This window comes from Limanda limanda, chromosome 21 (genome assembly GCF_963576545.1).
Source record: "Limanda limanda chromosome 21, fLimLim1.1, whole genome shotgun sequence".
NCBI lineage: Eukaryota > Metazoa > Chordata > Actinopteri > Pleuronectiformes > Pleuronectidae > Limanda > Limanda limanda.
In genome coordinates, this window is record NC_083656.1 from 4,698,287 (window position 1) to 4,721,036 (window position 22,750).

General features: G+C 44.3%; 1 protein-coding gene across 1 annotated transcript in view; it reads left to right on the plus strand.

The window, feature by feature from the left end:
* Positions 1-22,750, plus strand: part of sdk2b (sidekick cell adhesion molecule 2b) — an 87,537-nt gene that overhangs the window by 56,710 nt on the left and 8,077 nt on the right. The window contains exons 25-42 of the mRNA XM_061094568.1: positions 816-931; positions 1,090-1,279; positions 1,852-1,950; positions 2,474-2,668; positions 4,051-4,252; positions 5,352-5,455; positions 6,412-6,482; positions 7,879-8,011; positions 8,445-8,501; positions 10,350-10,451; positions 10,643-10,758; positions 11,171-11,357; positions 13,684-13,821; positions 14,252-14,413; positions 14,992-15,117; positions 16,363-16,527; positions 16,638-16,778; positions 18,349-18,487. Of these exons, the coding sequence (XP_060950551.1) occupies positions 816-931; positions 1,090-1,279; positions 1,852-1,950; positions 2,474-2,668; positions 4,051-4,252; positions 5,352-5,455; positions 6,412-6,482; positions 7,879-8,011; positions 8,445-8,501; positions 10,350-10,451; positions 10,643-10,758; positions 11,171-11,357; positions 13,684-13,821; positions 14,252-14,413; positions 14,992-15,117; positions 16,363-16,527; positions 16,638-16,778; positions 18,349-18,487 (2,443 nt within the window). The remainder of the gene's footprint in view (positions 1-815; positions 932-1,089; positions 1,280-1,851; positions 1,951-2,473; positions 2,669-4,050; positions 4,253-5,351; positions 5,456-6,411; positions 6,483-7,878; positions 8,012-8,444; positions 8,502-10,349; positions 10,452-10,642; positions 10,759-11,170; positions 11,358-13,683; positions 13,822-14,251; positions 14,414-14,991; positions 15,118-16,362; positions 16,528-16,637; positions 16,779-18,348; positions 18,488-22,750) is intronic.

Sequence of the window (22,750 nt, forward strand, 5' to 3'; positions counted from 1 at the left end):
TCCTGCTGAATATTGAAGATAAACTCTGGTTTTCAAGGCTTTTTAACTGATCTACAGTTCAGCTTTACTCTTCAACCCACTCATGACATAGAACAGACGTTCAGACTGAGGAGGAGTGGGAATGAAAGAGGAAACGTTCTCCATATTCACACAAACTCATTCTGAAGCTGCTATAAGAGGCACAGTGCTGCTCTAAAACTGGATTTTTATCAAAATGAAAAGCTTGAATACTTTTCTAACTCTACGTTTATGCCAAGTCTGAGTGGAGTATTTACATTATGAGTCACAGCAGATTCACGGTTCACACTTCGCCGTATGTTGAGTTTGTTTGTGAGCAGACGGTTTCCCACTCATCTTCCTCCTGAAGTCTTCCTCCTCGCCGCCTGCTTCTGTCTCCGCCTCCGTCCGCACCAGACGAGGAATGGAAGCAGTCGGAGGAAATTGAGAACACATGGACTCGAATGTGGAATTCCTGCGCTCTCTCTCTCCTTCTTTTTTTCCACTCGCTCAGGCAAATTCTTAGGAATCAGCGCATTATGTCCAGGGATGAGTGCCAAGGCCCTTTTCTGTTTTCCCTCTGCAGCCCTGGAGGGGTACAGCAGGAAATCAAAGGCTATATATACGTGCACACACAAGAGATACAAGTGTAGCAGATCAGCCTTTACTGTCGCACACCCACGTGCACACAGTGAACACACACACTCACACAGAGGGAGCGTAGCAAATACATTTCTCAGAATGTATGGCAAACAATGGACCATTCAGGCGTAATGTCCCTCTCTCTCTCCGTCTCTGTCTCTGTCTCTGTCTCTCAGTCCCGTCCTGTGGACCCACCAACGTGTCGGCCTTCGCCACCACCTCCAGCAGCATCCTGGTGCGCTGGTTCGAAGTCCCCGAGCCGGACAGGAACGGCCTCATCCTGGGCTACAAGGTCTGTTCCTGCTTCTTCTCCACACTTATCATTTATTCACAAAGCGGTTAAAAACATCTCATTAGTTGAGCTATTTCAGGCCGTTTACAAAGCTGGAGGATCACGTTTCATGGACGTTTCTCCTGTTTTTTTAATTCTCTGTATCTCCCCCGGATCAGGTGGTGTACAAGGAGAAGGACTCGGACAGCGCCGTACACTTCTGGACCGTGGAGGGGAACGCCACGCACAGCGTCCAGCTCACCGGCCTGGGGAAGTACGTGCTCTACGAGATCCAGGTCCAGGCCTTCACGCGGATCGGAGACGGACGGCCCAGCGCGCCGCCCATCCTGGAGAGGACTCTGGACGACGGTGGGTGAAGCAATGTTATCGTTACGATTGTTTTTGAAACGTGAATACACTTGACAGCAGGGGTGTTGGAGTCATTTCTCCTGTGATATGAAATGTGATACGTTTTTCTTGCCTGAAAACATTAAAGGAGACGTACGAGGCTTTTTCAGTTCTTCCCTTTCTTTGTTTACAGCTCTTTTGTGTATATAAAGAGTTTGCAAAGTCACAAAACCCAAAGTCTGCAGTGAATTATTAATATTGAGGAGCTGCAGCATTGGAAAGTTTGAGGAAATGTGTTTCCTGAACAGAAAATCTTGTAAATCATCTCAAGTAATAACACACATTAAAATTAAGAACTTGACCATGAGGAGAATATGTTTCCCTCCATCGGCCTCGGGTGAAGTGTTTGTACCGAGTGAAAGTGAATATGTGCAGCCAAATGTCTCCAAAGCTGCAGAGTGCTCGAGACATATGGCTCTTAGAAAAAGTACATCTTTGTTTCCGTGATGATCTTTGTGAATCTTCTTCTCACTACATTGGAATCATGAAATCTTGAGTTGTATTGAACATGTCGTTTTTCTGTTTCCCTGCAGTCCCCGGACCTCCGGTGGGGATCCTGTTCCCTGAAGTGCGGACCACCTCAGTCCGGCTCATCTGGCAGTCCCCCTCCCAGCCCAACGGCATCATACTGGGTTCGTCAAATAGAAAAAATCCTCCACATGTCTCAAATTCTGCATCTTCTTTGAAACCCTGCACACGTAGTTTTACTTTATTTAGACTTAATGTCTCATCAGGCCCACAGCTGTCACTCCAGATGACTCTCAACTGCTAAATACTTTTTGTTATGTGTATTTTTTTTCTCCCAACTTGATGGGACTTGACATTAGTAGTTGAGGGAAATCAAATCTTGTTATTTTCCACCGCTGCTGTAAAGGGAGTTGGATTCTTGTTGTTAGCTAATAGGGGATTTCCTGGTGAGCGTTTGATTAATTATTCATCCGTCAGATCATGTATTTTAAATTGCATAATATGACAGAGGCACAAAGGAACAGATGCTGAAAGACAAAGCTGCTTGTTGCTCAGTTTGCGCTTCATCGCATTGTTCAAAAGAAACAAAGAATGCTTCAAATTCCTGAAATCAATTTTCAGCCGGAGATTTAATTACCCGCTGAGCGACTTCCTCCAGTGAGATCTGTTTGATTCTTCTCTCTCCAGCGTACCAGATCACGTACCACCTCAACTCCACCAGCAGCAACACGGCCACGGTGGACGTGCTGAGCCCGAGCGCTCGCCAGTACACGGTGACCAACCTCAAGCCGGAGTCCGTCTACGTGTTCCGCATCACGGCGCAGACCAGGAAGGGCTGGGGCGAGGCGGCCGAGGCGCTGGTGGTCACCACGGAGAAGAGAGGTAAACACAAGCTCCAATTAAATCCACTTTTGACTAAAAGATTTAAGACTCGGAATTGATTAAACGTCAAGATAAGCCGTTATCTCTAATGATGTGTTGAAGGTGAGCTGAGGTTCTCAGAGCAGATCCAGGTGTGTGATCACATCTACATTGTGCTGAGTTCATTTCCAGTTCACAGTCCAGTAAGCAGATGTGTTTTCTGCCTTTTGGGTGTTCGTGGGAAGCAAATCAGTCCATCTGCTTCCCTCCAGGCGCTGGCCGATTGTTTACTCTGCAGCTATCGTTCCTCGACTACTTTGCATTCGTCAAATTTATTAACGTCCTCGTCTGTGCGACACAGCAAATGCGAGCAGAGAGTAGGGTTTCAAAGGGGCGGAAAGTTTCCGGTAAATTTCCAGAAACTTCCAGCTCGGGAATTTTGGGAATTTTGAAAAAAAAAAAAAAACTACGCAAATTAAATGTGAGAAATAAAAACATCATTCAAAACTCTATTTTAAAGATGTATGGAATGCAGCACACGCTGCACGTTGAGTTTCAACCCTCCACTGTGCATTCTTCCATCACATGCACAGATAACTCCCAGCATCCTTCACTCTACAGCAGGGCTATTGAGGCCTGCTGTAGTGTGAAGGACTAGTCAGGTAAGTTTCCATGATATTACTGGGGAAAATATATTAGCATGCTGATTGAGGATTGTTCATCTGTTCATCTAGCCTATTTCCATTCATTTATCCATCAATTGTTAAATATGTTTACAGACGATTCCAATTGTTTGGCTAACTATTTATATCTCTGGCATTGCATTAGTGTTTTTTTACAAACTTTTTTCTCATCTTATTCTACAGAACAATGCCACGTGCACTATCTCATGTGTGGAGACATTTCACCCCATCCAATGTAGAAGGAAAGGCTGTGTACATTTGCAAATACTGTGCAAAGATCTATGTTAAGAATGACACAACGATGCAGAAGCATATAGTCAAGTGCCCAAAGTTTCCTCAGGGCTCAAATCAGCCTATGACAAAACAAAATGTTTACATTTATGTCTGTTTATGACAAGGTAAATACAGTTAGTATAAATTACCTACAACATTTCCAGTTTATTCCCGTTAATTCCCGTTAATTCCCGTTAATTCCTGTATATTCCCGTATATTCCCGTTAATTCCCGTTAATTTCCATGGAAAGTTTCCAACTTTGAATATTCCCTGAATTTTACAACCCTAGCGGAGAGCAATAGGCAAAAAGTGCATATCTGTCAGAAACCGTCCACGGGAGCCACAGTTGTTTCCCTCCTCCTTTTCCATCCTTACAGCATGAGTTTTCCACGTCTCTCATCCAACGTCTCTTTGCGTGTCTCTGTCTCTCTGTCCGCCCCCCCCAGCCCGACCTCAGCCCACCAGCCTTCCCATGGTCCCCCAGAAGGACGTCCATGCCCGTCAGGTGTTGTTGTCGTGGGAACCGGGCAGCGACGGCCTGTCCCCAGTGCGTTACTACACGGTTCAGCTCCGAGAGCTTCCCGAGAGCAACTGGAGCGTCCACTCGGCGTCCGTCAACCACGAGGCGTCCTCCTACATCGTGTCCAGGTAGAGACCGGGACCAGCCACGGGTTCACTCCCATCCCACTCACTACACTGAAGGGATTTGTTCTCTTGAGATAAAGTCTTCTCACAGGACACCTGCATTCACTTTATCACTGTAATCACTCAGCTGTAGGATAGTTGGCAACAATCATTACTTCAAAAATATAGAATCATGGGTATTTGATTCAGTTTAGAAAAAAAAACAATGGTATGATGGTTCTCCACTCTCTACTCTCTACTCTTCTCCTCTCATCTCATTATTATATACCAACCCACTGTCCATCCCTTTACTGGCTTTACCCCATGCACGGACTTTACCACTACATATTCTTATATATTTATATATGAATATATTTTTGTTGTTTCATATATATATATATATTTTATTGTACTTTCCACTCCAGCAGCACAACAACACTTCCCTACTGGACACTGACACAATCACATCATTGCATCCCATTCCTGTATCTGTATATATATTCTCAGTATGTGATTTATGTATGTATGTCAGTGAGGTGTTTTAAGTGTTAACTGTATAAGCTACTGGATGATCTAAATTTCCCTCTGGATTAATAAAGTATCCATCTATCTATCTATCTATCTATCTATCTATCTATCTATCTATCTATCTATCTATCTATCTATCTATCTATCTATCTATCTATCTATCTATCTATCTATCTATCTATCTATCTATCTATCTATCTATCTATCTATCTATCTATCTATCTATCTATCTATCTATCTATCTATCTATCTATCTATCTATCTATCTATCTATCTATCTATCTATCTATCTATCTATCTATCTATCTATCTATCTACCTACCTACCTACCTACCTACCTACCTACCTACCTACCCACCCATCCATCCATCCATCCATCCATCCATCCATCCATCCATCCATCCATCCATCCATCCATCCATCCATCCATCCATCCATCCATCCAGCCATCCATCCATCCATCCATCCATCCATCCATCCATCCATCCATCCATCCATCCATCCATCCATCCATCTATCTATCTATCTATCTATATATCTATGAGTTAGTAGAAACATTAATGTCCTTGTCCGGTGTCTCCCCCCCCCCCCGAAGGCTGAAGCCCTTCACGTCCTACCAGTTCAGAGTGAAAGCCACCAACGACATCGGAGACAGCGAGTACAGCGAAGAGAGCGAAGCCATCACGACTCTGCAGGACGGTGAGAGTGGACGTCTTTATTCATAATGTAGATGTCTGATCATATATTGACATTTTATGAGATTTCCTTATTAGATTAATTGATCAGGATTAGATCTGAAGGAAGGAAACATACGATGCTTTTTCATGTTATGTCGTTTTTTAATGTTTTTCAAAGTAAAAACCTTCTCAAGTAATAACACAAAGGAACATTATAAACCATATGAGCATAATGTTTTTCCTTTAATGTCTCTAAAAGGTCATGACCAGAGGCTGGATAGCTCAGGATAAATATTTAAACTTGACACGTCTTTATTCATATTGGGAGATGTTTGATCATATTTTGACATTTTAGAAGATTTGCTGAAGAAAAACATCCACCTACCAGCGCCTTGAAAACTCACTTATCATCTGCTTAGTGTAAAAGTAATGGTTGTGGTTTCATAGGAAGGGATTTGTTTCACTGTGGAATCCAAAATGTCAAACTATGACTTTAAAAATAAAAGGTTCTCTATTGAATATGTCTCTTAAATACACTGTACACAGTTATGTTTATATTAAATCTATATTAACAGGTTCAATATCAACACTTGGTAAGAAAACAAAGAGACAAATGTTTGGCTTTGCTCTGTGTTGTTGGAGGGAAAGTGTGTGTCTGCATGACTCCCCCCCCCCCCCTGTTGAGCTAGACACTTCTGGCAGAGCCGTGCACCATCTGCAGTCACCACGAGACGAGAGGGCAGCGGTGAAAACCTTGGCAGCGTTTTTTACCCGGAGTCGCTCTCTCCGACTAAAGGAAACTTTCGCTCCACTGATCGTTGCAGCTGCTGTTCGCTGCCTGGTCACGTCAGCGTTGCCGTTGTGTGTGTTGACGCTCCGTGAAGGCCACTGCACCCCCGCAGACAAAGCATCTTGAGTTGTGTACGTTTTTTTGTCGGGGTCGACTCGTCTCATTCCTCTAACTTCCTGTCTCTTCAGCGCCCGACGAGCCGCCCGCCATCCTCTCCGTGACGCCGCACACCACCACGTCAGTGCTGATCCGCTGGCAGGTGAGAGGGGGGGGGTTCTCTATGTTTCATTGTCTGAGAGTGTGAAGAAAGGGGGGGAGGGGGGGGGGTTGTACTTACAGACTACTCTCTCTAATAAACAACACGCTCTCCCACACGCTCACCTGAATTAACGGGTCGTAAAGAGGCAAACAGGAGGCTCCAAACCACAGCTTCACTTTTATGGAGAACACTTGTAGAGTTTACAAGGATAGAGAGATGCTTGTTCTCTCTCTCTCTCTCTCTCTCTCTTTCTCTCTCTGTCCTCCTCCTCCCCCCCGGGGCCTCTCCTCCCCCTCTCTCATGTTCCACCTGGGGGGGGATTTCTCTTTGTTACTCACCTGAGGATGAGCTCACTCTCGCTGGAGCTCTGTTTATTTTTGTTTCACTTACAGTAAGTCTCTTCAGTGATGACACATTAGGAGACACACTGGGGTAATGAAGTGCAGCTTTACAACGAAGACACACAACAGTAAAAAGTCTGTTAAGGTGAAACATTTACAGCGTAAGACCTCGTTAAGGGTCACATGCTGTGTTAAGAGGCTGTTACTGGAGATCAGCTCTACAGGGATCTACATAAAAATAATGATAATAATATTATTATCATTATTTGTATAGCTCTTTTCTAAACAAAGTGCTTTACAAGTGTGAACCAGGATGAAAACAATAAACTCGATAAAATCTGTATCAGGAATAACAACCTGATCCTAAAGAAACACACTTAATAATGAAAAACAAATAAGCCACGATTGCAATAACCTTTAATACAAATATTTTAAAAGTCACTGATTCTGGAAGCCTCTGATTCTAGGCGGTGGGTTCCAGAGTTCATAACCAGCAGATCTCTGGTCGCTGATCTGAATGAGACCGCCTCCATAAGGAGAGGATCCATTCAGAAACGTAGCTGGGCAATAAGCCATGAAGTCTTTTAAAAGTAATCAGTAAAATCAATTCTTAAAAATAAATGGTGACCAGTGAAGTGAGGCTGAGATCGGGCCGATGTTATCTGGTCTCTTTGTGAACTTCTGTACAAGCAGAAGACGTGAAAGGGCTTTTTTGGCTCAAGCCTGAATACATGGAATTGTAATGGTGAAAAAAGGAGATGAGATAAAGGAAGGATGACATTCTCCAAATCAGAGGAAAGATAAGAGATCTCATCTGATAGAAGCAAGACTGAACTCCATCATCACTCAGAAGAGGGGATATCAAATTTAACACTCGTATCAGTTCCCTAAATGATTTCTATCATCGGGACCCATGAATTATTATATTATTTACAAGTTTTGTGGTAAACGATCCAGTAGTTTCAACTTCTGTAACAAACGGAGAGATGTGGAAACACGACATTGGTTATTTGACCTCTAACTACTTCCTGTGACTCTTCCCCCCCCCGTCACAGCGCCCCTCTGAGGAGAAGATCAACGGGATCCTACTCGGCTTCCGGATTCGCTATCGTGAGCTGCTCTACGACCGGCTGAGGAGTTACTCAGTCCACGCCATCAGCAGCATGTCCAGCTGGGCGGAGCTTACCGGTGAGGAACATCTCCACTGCTCACATTTACATCTAGGAACCACTGTCAGTATCTGGATTTCATTTGAAATGTGCGCTATATGAGTTTATTCCCGTCAGAGGATAATAAACCTTCACAAAAGGCCTTTATTCTGTATCCAGAAATCTTCCCCTGCTGGATCGGAAGCCTCCCGGTGTGTGATCAGCAGCTATCAGCAGCCGGCGATTATTACGTTGACTCAGGAGTCTCTGTGTTTGAACAGCGCTGAGCAACTTAACCTGTAATTTAACAATCGTGGAGTCATTCAGGGGCTCGCTCAGAGCTGCCGTCACTGGGATTATGTGGGTTTTGTCGACAGCAGCGATGCCCTTCTCGACAATGAACATATGAGAACACTGTGTCCACTGCTTTTTCTTAGTTTTTATTGCTTTCTATCTTTACCTCTCCACCGCAGCTCCCTACAGCATCCGGAATCTGAGTGATTCAACCCTGATCCAGTACGAGTTGGACAGTAAGTGTTGTTATCTCTCTCTCTCTCTCACACACACACACACACACAGACTAATTAGCTTTTAAGAAAACTTTCTTTCTTTGTATTTCACCATATGTCTCGAGCACTGTGCAGCTTTGGATAATGATGCGGGGGGGGGGGAAAGGCAGCGTACGGAGCACGGAGACATTTGGCTGCATGTCTTCACTTCCACTCGGTACAAACACTCCTCCCGAGGCCGATGGAGGGAGGCACTTTGTACACACACATTCTTGGACACTGACTTAACGAGCCTTCCTCACCCTGCGCCCTCCTTGGTTCGCACAGATCTGCTTATTTGGATGAGCACGACAAAAGCAGATGGCTGTACATACCGAACTCAGTCTACGGCCACATGATTGCGATGTCCTTGCATATTTGGAGTAGAAATCCCCCAAAGCTTTGCCCCTGCAGTAGAAACTCAGTGTTCACTTTCCTGCAGCAGCGTCCACGTCCTTGTTTACGACTCTTAGATAGATAGATAGATAGATAGATAGATAGATAGATAGATAGATAGATAGATAGATAGATAGATAGATAGATAGATAGATAGATAGATAGATAGATAGATAGATAGATATAGATAGATAGATAGATAGATAGATAGATAGATAGATAGATAGATAGATAGATAGATAGATAGATAGATAGATAGATAGATAGATAGATAGATAGATAGATAGATAGATAGATAGATAGATAGATAGATAGATAGATAGATAGATAGATAGATAGATTACTTTATTCATCCCCGAAGGGAAATTAAGTCGTCATAGCAGCCGGTATATTTGAATACAATAAAATACAATACAGTAGAATAAAAAATATTGAGGTAGAAAGAATAAAAACAGAAACACAAGGTAAATAGGTAGATAAGGTGCAGTGGCAAGATGATGGTAATAGTACTGATGTTATGATGGTAAAGTTATTGTTAGACAGTATATAAAAGTAGTACAGTATATATAGTATATAATATAACATAATATATATTTATATATGATAGTAATTATACCAATATAATAGCAGTATATAGTAATAATGGCAGCAACAGTATATATAATAATAAGTAAATATAATAATAATAATAATAATAATAATAACAAGTACACATGTATAAATATGTGTATATAGACTTATATATACAAAGAATATACAGAGAGTATGATATGATATATAGTAGAGGTATAAATATAAGTATTTGACTATATAATAGATAATATAATATACTATGAGTGTAAGAATATGTAGACAGAGTGTGCAAAAGACAATATTATTGTATAAAATGATATATAATATCAATATGGTTTATATTAACACATATCACATATGATGTGAAGTAAGTGTATATGGAGCGGAGTGTTGTACAGGTTCACAGTGCAAGGAGACAGGTTTAGTGCAGTTCTTTGATGGTGGCTCTGACAGAGGTAGATGAGTTGAACAGTCTTATTGCGGTTGGGAGGAACGATTTCCTGTATCGTTCCTTAGAGCAGCGGGGGGGGGTTGAATGAGTCTGTGGCTGAAGCTGCTCCTTAGCTTGTCAAGTGTTATTCTGCTTTAGGACGTGAACTGAACTGTCGACAACATTGTGCTCAAAACAAAAACACGTTCCTGTTGCTGTGAACACATCTAACCTCTTTAGATGTGATAAGCAAACTCCAGAAAATGTCCAGACTCGTCTTTCTTTCAGTTTCACTCTGAAAACAGCTTCTCTGAGTGTTTGTTCTTCCTGGAGGAAAGTTGTGAAAATAAAAAGGTTTAAAAAGTACAATCCATTATTTGCTGTAAAAACTTAGTTTCTAACTTTGCGTCCCTTTTTGTTTCCCTCTGCAGAGTTGAGTAAACACAAGCGCTATGAGATACGCATGAGTGTATACAACGCCGTGGGCGAGGGGCCAACCAGCCCCCCCCAGGAGGTGTTTGTGGGAGAAGCAGGTATGTACACTTCCTGTCAAGAGGATGAGTCGTTTCCATACAGCTGTTGCTATTGGCAACCTGCAGGGTTTATATTATCTCAGGCTAAGATCTTAGAAGCAATTTGTCCTTCTTAGATCCCAGAGCTTTTTCTGTGAAGGTTTTATTTTACTTCAAGTCGTGACGTTATCTGTGTGCGTGTGTGTTGACAGTACCCACAGCCCCCCCCCAGAATGTGGCCATCCAATCGGCGACCGCCACCCAGCTGGACGTGACGTGGGACCCCCCCCCTGTGGACGCACAGAACGGAGACATCCAAGGCTACAAGGTCCCAGCAACAGCTTTCATTTAAATCTCCAACAAACATTTCCAAATGTCTAATTGGGCCCAGGAGAAACACGTTTTATACACTCACTTCTTAATAAGCAAGAATATTGTGCTCTGCTTTTATCGCTGTATGAATATTTGAATGTGTTTGTGGTTCACAGGAGAGCGCGTGCATTTGATGGTAATCACCATTAAATGCACATTTCTGCTGCTTGAGCTAACGCTGTTTTCCACAGGGGCTCTCAATGAAATGGTTCCTCTGTTGCTCAGGAAAAACATTTATGGGGAATGAAAAGAAATTGCGCTCCCCCTTGAGGGAGTTTGAAACGGGACTGGGGTTTTCATAAAAGCAGCAGCAGCAGCGTCTGTGGACACACGTTGATGTTTAGTTATGCGTCTGTGATCCCACGCAGGTTTACTTCTGGGAGTTCCAGCGCAAGAATGAGACGGAGCGGCTGCGGACGCTGTTCATGCCCGAGGGAGGAGTGAAGCTGAAGAACCTGACGGGCTACACCACCTACATGATCAGCGTAGCCCCCTTCAATGCAGCCGGGGACGGACCCCGCAGCGCGCCGACCAGGGGACGCACTCAGCAAGCAGGTAGATAGTTGTGAATGTACAGATGATGGAGAGGTGAAGTGTATTCTGGGTAGCCGGGAGGTCGCTGTGTTGTTGTAGAAGTTGATGGTGAAGGAAAGGGTAGTACAAAGTAGTACAGGTCAAGACGAGCTCTAGAACTCGGAGAAATCACCCAGGCCAAATGGTGAAGTTTCGGGTAACATGTCATCTCACCTAAGGCCTCCTAATAAGGACGTGTTTTGTACATGAAGATGAAAATACAATGGTCAAGGATCTTCCCTTCACCTCCATCCATTTGCTGGTCAGAGGTTATTCCCTAGGTCAAAGGTCCTTCCAAAGAAGGAAATACCTACTTGAATAAACAACTGAAGGACTCTCTGAGAATGTCTGAGAGTCACAAAAATAAGCATCATAAATATCAGCCTGTCATTCTATTTAAACAAACGCTAAAATAATTTACTCGAATACACGACAGAGGCACTGAGAAGAACACGACAAGCTAAAGAACAAATTAGGCGACTGAAGCAGATCAATCAGAGCACATCAGCCGTGTTCGTTCATTTGTCATATTTCTGTGCTGATGTTAGTTTGGAGAGTTTTCTCTCAAAGTGGATGAGTCGACCATGAAGAGAGACTTTGGGGATGATGCTAATCGTTGCTGTCGGCGTGCCAAACGCTGTTAGCGCAACCACACACTGAGCATAAGTTCCTAATCAGCAAACCCACTCTGAACCCGCTCGCTGAATCTCCTGCTTTGCCTGAAAAGTAGACGGCATCAAAATTCAGTGAGCAAGCGCTCTGTCTCGAGTCGTGCTCCGTCTGGACACACCTCCAATCCAACGCTTGCATTATGCATTGATCTTTCTTTCTTTCTTTCTTTCTTTCTTTCTTTCTGGTGCAAGTTTGCTCTTCACCTCAGACGAGTAAGAAGCAAGACAAGGAAAGTGTTTGCAGAGTCTCGGTTTCCCTCGCGGGTCAGAGAGACGTGAGAGGAGGAGGAGGAGGAGGAGGAGGAGGAGGCAGATGACAAGCAGAAAGGGGGAGGAGGGGAGTGGGGACACTATGGAAACAGCCGTCCCATCTTTTTGAGGAAACAAAGAGACATTGTCTTGTGCGAGCGTCTCAACTCCTGCTCGACAAGTTTAAACACAACAGGGCAAACAGTGTTCTGAGCCCAGCGGAGTCACCAGCTCAGTCAAGTGGAATCGGCCCCGGAGGCTGAGAGCGGCCCATTGTGATCGTGAATTATAGAATGACCTGGGTCAGATAGTATTTTTTATGTGCCGCTTAGCCTTTGAACCTGTATATGCAGCGTAGAGAAACTGTGGCGTTGACCTATAGTCCAGGCAAAGTAGCGTTTTACGACCGACTAATTGTAAAAGAATTTTTTTCAGCATAGATCATTTCTATGAGGTGTCCAGAACAACATACTAAAAGTCCTAAGAAATCCTAGTTGAGGAAATATGTTTAATTCTCATCAATGTGTGCCAATAAGGCCCGGCAACAATACACCCCAAAAAGACTATTTTTTTCCTTTACTCCAATCAAAATAAAACTTTTCACAATGAAAGTAACCATGAAACGTAACATTTTTTGTATGACTTAAGTTTCTTTTGAAATGAATTTGACAAGCACATGAGCTCCACACTTATTGAATATGTCCTAATTTGCATAGGCAAACACCATTCATATGTATTACAAATACATACATAAATTCATTTTCAAAGAAACTTGTAATACAAAAAATGTTACGTTTCATGGCTACTTTCATTGTGTAAAGTTTCATTTTGATAGGAGTAAAGGAAAAAAATAGTCTTTTTGGGGTGTATTGTTGCCGGGCCTTATTGGCACACATTGATGAGAATCAAACATATTTCCTCAACTAGGATTTCTTAGGACTTTTAGTATGTTGTTCTGGACACCTCATAGAAATAATCTATGCTGAAAAAAATTCTTTTACAATTACTTCTATTTTTGGCTCCAAAATGGGCTACTTTGCCTGGACTACTAATCAAGGCAGTTCAATCTGCTCTCAACCGATCTCAGACAATATCACTGAGTGAGAACGCTACAGACTCTGCTGAGGAGGAAAGTAATACTCCTTTCAAGTTTGCTAAACAGAGAAATATACATCTGCTGTAAAAATAAGAAATAAAATCAGCAGCACAGATGTGTGGTACAGATGTTTGGACTTATTTCCTCAATGACCGATAACAGGCCGGGTTCAGGAAAAGAAAGTTTAAATTATACATGGGTGTTGGGTTCGGTCGACTTCTTTGTCAAATCCTGGATAACCTCCAGCTCCCCTTAACCTACTTTACTGACCTTTGACCTCTGTGTCCTCCAGCTCCCAGTGCTCCCAGCTTCATTCACTTCAGTGAGCTGACCACCACCTCGGTCAACGTGTCCTGGGGCGACCCGACCTTCCCTAACGGCATCATCGAGGGCTACCGGCTGATCTACGAGCCCTGCACACCTGTGGATGGTGAGCTCCTCCTCAACAATAACAACTCTGCTTAAATCGGCTGCTTGCTTCTATTAAAAAAAGCTCCATGCACACTACAAGATCTATAAAGATGATAAATGAATGTTAGTGCAGGATTTGACTTGTTTAGATCAATTTGAAATCTTGTGGTGTGCATTTATCACCTTGACCTAAACGGCTCATATGTCATCGCAAACTTACACGTCTTCTACTGTCATCGCAAATAGTACGTGTCTACAAAATGCAAACATGTTTCCCTCTACTAATCCCATTACTGTGTGTCTGTGTTTGTGTGTGTGTGTGTGTGTGTGTGTCTGTGTGTGTGTTCCCACATTGCCCCGGCCCGTGTCACACCTGCTCTAAATGTGCTGTGTTTGTCCAGAGTCTTCAGTGGCCTGTGCCGACTGTCTTCACTCCCCCTCCCCCCCAGGCGTCAGTAAGACAGTGACGGTGGATGTGAAGGGCAGCGGACCCCTCTGGTTGAAGCTCAGGGATCTGGCCGATGGCATCACGTACAACTTCCGCATCCGGGCCAAGACCTTCATCTACGGGCCGGAGGTGGAGGCCAACATCACCACGGGCCCCGGAGAAGGTAGCGGCACTAGAAATATCTTTAATTACTTGTTTTAAATGCTTTACGTAACCCCTTATTGCCTGAATTAATTTCCAATTATATAAAAAAAATATTATTTGTGTTTTTGGCTGTCATACAGATGCTAAATTAGGTGGAGATTGTTCATTTCAATATAGCATATACCATCGATATACAATTTAGGTGTGAGGCAAATTAGCGACATTAGGCATAATAGGGTATAACCGTAATTTAACAAATTTTCCAGTCTCTGGTATGTAGATTATTATATTGATGCTGCTTTTGCTTGAAATTGAATAACAACATATGTTTCTGTACAATCATTGCTGTTACATCAACACAGTATTTCAAATACAGCTTAATATCTCAAAATAACTTTGCTGCACAGTACCAAGGGGCTAGTATGTATTTTCCACTCCGACCACTAGATGGCTGCAGAGTACTTCCAATACCTTCATGGTATGTGTAGTATTTGCACCATCAGGCATTAGTGGGATAAATACCGGGATGGGGTTTAAGGCGAATTTGCAACAATCGTCAACAAGGGGTTATTAAGGCATTGATTATTCTTCCCTCAGGAGCCCCTGGGCCGCCTGGAGAGCCCTTCATCACACGCTATGGTTCAGCTCTGACCATCCACTGGACCAGCGGCGACCCGGGACGCTCTCCCATCTCACGCTACGTCATCGAGGCCAGACCTTCAGGTGCGTGCCTCGTCAAGGCGATCACAATCATACATTTGTAGATACGTCCGTTTCAAACAATGCTACCGTCCGTCATGGTTGTTGGCATGGTTGGAAAGTTGTTAAGCAATACATCCACTAGAGGGCAGCACAGAGTCTAGAGTTGCGTGGAGAAGTTTGTGATCACGTACCTCCTGAAGGAAAAGCGAAACTCGCCATTTCCTTAACCAGTGTGGTCTGTGAAGCTATTAAATACAATCTTCCTCATTTCTTATGATGGTATCGCTTGAACTATTGGCTAACCTGCCCCCCCATGACTTTCTATGATAATGCCCATTTTCCGCACATATGCCGAGAAAATTAACAAAGAGCAGTGACAGAAGGCTTCTCTCCGTTTTCCGAATATCCACGATCATAAATAGGCCTTTAGATGCTTTGGTGTCCACATCTGCTGCCTCAGTGTCTGCGTCCCTGGCTTTTTAACGGGTTATTGATCGAGGTGTTGCAGTCGAGCATATTGGCATCCGGTTTCAGCCGGTTTCAGTTGTGATTGACGCCCTCTGGCAGGGTTAAGAGGGAGATGGATGGGCAGGCGGCTCACAGGGGAGGATGTGTTCCAGGACTTTTGGGTGAAAACTGAAAGGGAGGTACTTAGTTCTATATTTAAGGAGCATTAGTCAGGATTGTTTGGTGATATTTAATAACTCCAGGGGACATTGAATATGGTTAAACCGGCTCCACACATCCATTCCCCCTCATCTCCTCCGATGCATATGCCAAGCGTCGTAACTCTCGGCAGTCTCGTTTAAATTGATGACTTGTTTTTGTCCTCGGATCAAATTACATCAGCTTTTCTAACTTTTGCCAGAGTTCAACAACATGACTGATGAACTGTGCCGCTTGTTTATGTTTGCCTCGCCCCATTAAAAGAGTCAAACTCGCGTTGATGTTTTACAAGCTGCGATGTGTAATAAATGGCCTCAGACAGGAGTTCCAAAGCGAGCAGGAAGCCATCTAACATTGCTTAGTTTGAAATATGGCCACGCCACTATTTATGATGTAGATTTGGTGCCTGTAAATTTTACGGGAGCAGTGAAATTGATGGATTGTGTTATATTTGTGGGAATTATGAATTACCCCTGGGAGCTGCCAAGCAGACCGGCGCCTTGCATCCAACAAACAACCTGTTAATAAAGATGTAATGGCATTGTTTAAATGTTTTTGCGACTTCCGTATATTCCTCTGACCCTGAATTACGATTCCCAGATGAGGGATTGTGGGATATCTTAATCAAGGACATCCCCAAGGAGGCGACGCTGCACACATTCAACATGGACGTCCTGAAGCAAGGGGTCAGTTACGACTTCCGGGTGATCGGAGTGAACGACTACGGCTACGGCGCTCCAAGTCTGCCCTCCCCATCTATATCCGGTGAGCTTTGGGAATATTCTCTCGATTCAGACATCACAGAAACACGAGCAGATGTTTTTCGACAAACAGCAAATTGAAAAATCCTCTCCTTGTTTGTTTTGTTGTCCCAGCCCAGAAAGTGGCGCCGTTCTACGAGGAGTGGTGGTTCCTGGTGGTGGTGGCGCTGGTGGGGCTCATCTTCATCCTGCTGCTGGTCTTCATCCTCATCATCAGGGGCCAGAGCAAGAAGTACGCCAAGAAGTCTGAATCCGGTGAGTTGCACACAATTTCACAATTAAATGGAGCTATTAACAATCACAGAAGGATTCTACCTCATGATTTAAACTAATACCAGACAGGGCCAAGAATCTGAAGAGTTTATTTTTTCTTATAAAAGAGAAACACTTTAAAAAAGACACTTTGGTTATTTGCAGTTATTAAATACAGGAGAAGTGAACTTGAGCTGTTTTTTTGAGTAGGGGTTTATTCTGATTCTGAATAAAACTAATTATTGAGCGAGTGGCAGGAGAAGAAAGAGTCCGAGCGGGAAGCGGGAGCGGGGGGGGCATACTTGTCCATTCAGTGCAGCTCTGACATCAGCGGGTATTTCCCTTTGCTCAGCACTTCTGTAATAGCTGTTCAGCTGCCAGGCAGGGGAAGGGAAGGGAGGGAGGGGGGGAGGGGTCCCTGCGGGTCACTGCCCATCTTTCTGACTGACAGAAAAAAACAAGAGGTTCCTTCTCACTCCAACACAAAGACGCTCTCAAAGCCTCCATATCCCCCCCCCCTCCAGGAATCCTGGCCCGGGCCACTGAACCTACCCAGCAGTGGTTTTTATTTTTTCTGGGTATTTGCATAACCACCCATTGACCTCGAGTAGCCCGGCAGCAGCCACGGAGGTCCGGGACCCCAGAAACTCTCAGGATCACCGAGAGATCTTATAACCTGTAACATGGCACGCACACTGTTCTCTGCAAACCTTAACCTGCTGCATGGAAAGCTCTGCACCATTTACACATGTGATCCACCAACAGTGTTTACACTTGTTTATCATTGTGTTTTTGTACGTGCATTTCTATGATTTTTCATAAAGTGAGATCATTTTTACCAATAATCTAAACAAAGCTGTTAGGGTTGAGACTTGAGTCAGAATTAAATGCAACATTTTGAGAAATGTCGATACCATTATCTCATCTGTCTGTTGAAATAAAGCTACGGGCAGCACCTGGTTTACTCAAAGACTGGTAAGGAGGGGGGGGGCGTGTGTGAATAACAGGTGCTCCTGACATTTTCCAGTAAAGTAAAATCTCCCAGTGAGCTCATGTGAGAAAACAGAAGGAAGATGTCTGGAATAAAGCACAGTGAGCAAGTGGGCGTTTTGATGACTCATAACAAAATAATACGATATCTCATGAGAGGAAGAAGAGGTGCTAAGATGCTAACGAAGATAAGGAATAGAGTTCATAGCTTAAGACTCAATAATAAACACCCCAGGCTAGCTGGACCCCCTGTTTACAGTGATTATGCTAAGCTAAGCTAACCAGCGGCAGCATCAAGCTACATATTTTGTGAGCAAAGAAACATATTTCTCCAAATGATAAACAACTGCTTTAAACCATAAAGTTCTTGCAGGATATTCGGACTAGTTTGACCTTTTAAAAGTCTAATGATTATTATTATTTAAAGGATTACATTACAATTTATTCATTTGTCTATTCTCCATCCGTTTGTGTTGACTAACTCGCTCACTGCCTGTGTCAGCGCTCACTTCCACTCATCCACGCACTAACCCGTGTGTCCCTCCGGCCTGTGGTCACACAGTGTCTCTCTACGTTTGTCCAGGAAACAACTCCAACTGCAACGCGCTGACCCACGGAGACATGGTCAGCCTGGACGAGGGACGCTTCCCAGCTCTGGAGCTCAACAACCGCCGGCTCTCCGTGAAGAACTCCTTCTGCCGGAAGAACGGCGTCTACACCAGGTCAGAGCTCCGCCCACTGACTGTGCAGAAAGTGCAGACGGATTTTTTAAAAAGTCTAAATTAAATGTCCGTGTGGTGAAAGAGTTGAATTATCCATGGAAACTCGTCCTCTTGCCCCTAAAAATATTCTCAGCTATCTCGGAAAGAAAAGAAAAACATCCTCCTCCTGCAGACAAAAAGGAATCGAGTCCACTCTTCCTGCTATTTTAAAAAAAAGCAGCGGATAAACAGACTCACGGCAGATTTTCTTTTAATGAGCGTCTGCATTTCGGTGAATCCGTAGCCGTAGGAGACGCTGAGACCGCGGCCTTGTTTACCGGCACCTGTGCTCGGGGGCGCTGCAGGGACACGTCCAATTTCAGATCAGACTCGACTCGCTTTGCTTTATTAGAAGCTGTTTCTGTGGCTGAGCTGTGGATTTCGGGGACAGCTGCGGTCGTGTTGTTGAAGACAGTTGAAAGGTTTGTCAGCAGCGACTGTATTTCATATGGATATCGTATCCTTCTGCGGTGGATGTGTGACAGGTGCACTCTGATGTCTCCCTGAAAGGAATGATCCTCCTCTCTCTGTGTGGGTGTGCGTGTTATGAAGAGAGCAGTGTTACCTCCACCGAGCAGGTTGTGTTTTCTTGTGTTTGCTTGTCTGTTTTGCAGGATTACGCAAAAGCTGCTTGACGGATCACCATGACACTTGGTGGAAAGATGAGATGCGGGTTAAGGAAGAAGCCATTACATTTTGTTAGGGATCCAGGAATCTTTCATCACTGTGTTTAACATTAGGAGATTAGGCGTTTTTTGCTTGTTTATTTCTCAGGGAAGAATTCCTGGATCTTGATGAAACAAGTCAGAGATGTTCACGGGACTAAATCTCGATTTTAATTGTGGTTTCACGAAGGGACTGTTGTTGAGGCGTGTGCTCTACTGAGTTCAGTCGGGATTTGTGTGCCAGGATATGATCCGTTTGTTTGTGTGTCTGCATCTGTGCATGTGAGTGTGACCTTGAGGACGGATCAAAGCAGGTCTGGGTCTTTGAGGAGCTTCCAGGGCAGCTTCCCATTATGTCTCCAGCTTGAAGGGGTGTATGGAGGAGGAGAAGGTGCTGGGAGTGAAAGAATGTCCAGATGTACTTTCGGAATCCGCTCTTTCAACTCAGCCTGCAGCGCTGGAGCTCAGATTCCCAACACCTGAGCCACCGATCATAGATTAACGCTGCATCTTGATCTCCTGGTCTCAGAACACCACGGACAGGATGGAGTCCTCGGCCTGGTACCGGGATCCCAAATCAAACACACTCGTAATCCCACTGTGGTCATTGTAATTCAGAGCTGTGTCAGACAGCTAATGCAGTGTACGGGTTGATTTGGGATGGAGATTTACTCCATGTGGAGATCGTTTGCTCAGAGTTTAACACGAGAGCCGACGTGCACGGGAGGGAATCGGATCGCTGGAGTTCACTTTCTGTGAGCGAAAACTTAATCAGTCACTATTTAAACTGTCAATATGCCTTTTTTAGCCCAGTAAAGCAAATGGCTTAAAGAAGTACAATGGTAACGCTTCACATGAAGCACAGATCATGATACTAACACATGCTGCAGCTCGCTGTGATGTCAACCCCTGGTTTGTGAGCTGTTGTTTTGATAGATAGATGGATACTTTATTAATCCCGTGGGAAATGTAGGTCATCCAGTAGCTTATACATATATACACTTATACACCTCACTGACATACATACATAAATCACAGAAACATAGGGACAACATATTACAGATACATGAATGGGTCTGACCCTATGATACAGAATACAGTGATGGTCTCAGTGTCAGTATGAAAGTGTTCTTGTGCTGCTGGAGTAGATGATGCTGCCTTGTGTTTTGTCCACCGCCATCTTGGTTTTTGGAAACCAGAAGTAACCATATTTGGAGAAGCAGGGGGGGTGGAGCCTGATTGAGAACTGGAGGATACTGCACCTGCATCCCTCCCGTCACTCAGACCACATTGGGAGGTGGTCTGGGACGCTTCAGGTTCCATTAGTGTGAAGGTAACTGCTGGGTCCTGGGCCACACTGAAAGACCTACTACCGGGTTTTTAGACATTATATTATCCATACACAATATAAACTGCCACATGTTGATTAACTTTTGAATCCAAATGAGTCAAAACTTTGCAGGATCCTGGGGAATTCTCTCATCTTTTTGCATATCGAGCGAGGAAGTGAGATCCCGTCCCGGGCAGTTACTGCAGATGCATGCTGGATGCATTCTAATAGTGTGAAATTACGAATTTAGAACTGTCCTCGGGATATATTTCTAAAACCAGGTCTGAACTTGGCCTCTGAGAACACATACACTTCTTCTTGGAATCAATCACATGGGCGCAAATGTGTTTGGGGCCCGAGGCTCCTGCTGGAGATCAATGTTTAAAACGCTGGTGCGATACAGAGGGAAGGATTAACAGCATCGCTCCTGTGTGTGGCTTTGTATCTTCCTCTTTCAGATGTTTTCCAAACCTACTCTGACACACTAGTTTGCATTTTAAAAGGGTCTCGGTGAGGTAACTCGGCGTAGATTAACATGGTTTTAAACACTCTTGAGTGACAAAGCTCTTGAACACTTCAGACATGTTAATGAGTCCCTACAGGCAGCGGCAGCGGGAGGAGAGCTTGATAATGAGTAAAGAACGGGGGCAGATCTGATTTCACCCCGTGGCTCGTTTCTTACCCGACACGCCGCTGACTGGGTTTTGCTGTGAGAGGATTAAGTGGACTCTTCTCGCTGCGAGTGCGAGAGCTGATAAATAATTTACACCTCACTCGATATTGACGGCGCACGAGAGGGTCAAGGAGAACGTCTGAAAGTGGGCCGAGCTTCCTCCGTGGTTATAACAATTCACGGCGGCGTCTCCTCTCGTGTGCTCTCTGTTTGCCGGTGTCGTGAGAGCGACTCGCTCGGAGAACCGCTGACGAATTCATGTCGTTTAAAGGCTGCGGTGGAAAGAACTCCTGGGAATTTCTGCACTCTAAGGATTTTTGAGTCTTCTTTAGTCGTCGAAACTTGACAACAGAACTCGGATCATTGCACAGAGCTTGCAAAGACTCGAGAGATATCACTCAAATGAGCTGGAATAAGAACATGTGTCGCTTGCATTTAAGTGTCTCTCTGTTGTGCACGTACCACTCAAATTAATTAGCTCTAATCTGCTTTAATATAACTCATCGGTGGGTAATTGAATTACAGCTTGGTTTTGTGATTTCCCTGTGGAGTTTTGTCCATTTTGTCCCTCATGAACATTGCTCGAATTTTACCCGCAACATTTCTGAGATGCCTTCACAATATGTTTATTCGGAAAAAATACTTATGCGAATGTGGTTTGGATGTGCTCCGGGCTGCGTGTGCTCCGACACCGCGGCCTGGAGAGTCAACAGGAGTCAGCATGTCCCGGTAGTCTCGGCCAAACCAGCACCAATCAGCAGAAACACATGGGTGTTTGTTTAGCGGGAGCGCGGACACTGGAAAGAACGAAGGAGCTTAAAGGCTGAGAGAGAAATTTCGTTTTTTTTTTTCCCACTCTCATATTTACTCAGAGAAAACCCCTCGAAAGAACGCGCCATTTTAGGAATTGTTTTTTTCTCTCCCTGGTAATTCCTGTTATAGTCTCCCCTCGTGTTTTCCTCATTCCTTCCTCCTCTCAGCTTTCACTTCTCACTCCACACGTCTCCTCGACCCCGTCCTCGCCGCCCAGTCCCACCGCTTGCACTCTTCAAAACCTACACCTCAATGACACAGCAGCACGCCACTGTCAGTTTAAATCCTCGCCATCGCTCACGTTGGCTCGGATAACATTTGCCGCGGAGGGAAAATCCTGCAGGCTGCACATTTGTGTAATGACCCCTTGAGCACGGCAACAGTTCAATTTATAATTTAGTCACAAGGGCCCAGTGGTTTGGCATTCCACAGCCCGCAGTGAGGAGTGAATCGGGGATATTATTCGTTCCAGCGGAGACTGAGAGCAGGCAGCCGTCTCATGAGTGTCCCATGATTCTCATCAAGCCTCACTCCCACACGCACAGACAGAGATACGTGTGAACCTGAGAGGAAGCGCCCGCTGCTCAGTCTCCCGCGGTATAGAAGCTGAGCTGTTGCACAGTTACCTGTTTATCTTTAATCACAATCTGCTTCACTGTCGTTTATCTGAATTCGATGAAACACGGCCCGAGGGTTTTTTAAAAAGAGAATCATGACAATTGAGGTAAATTTGGCCGTCGATC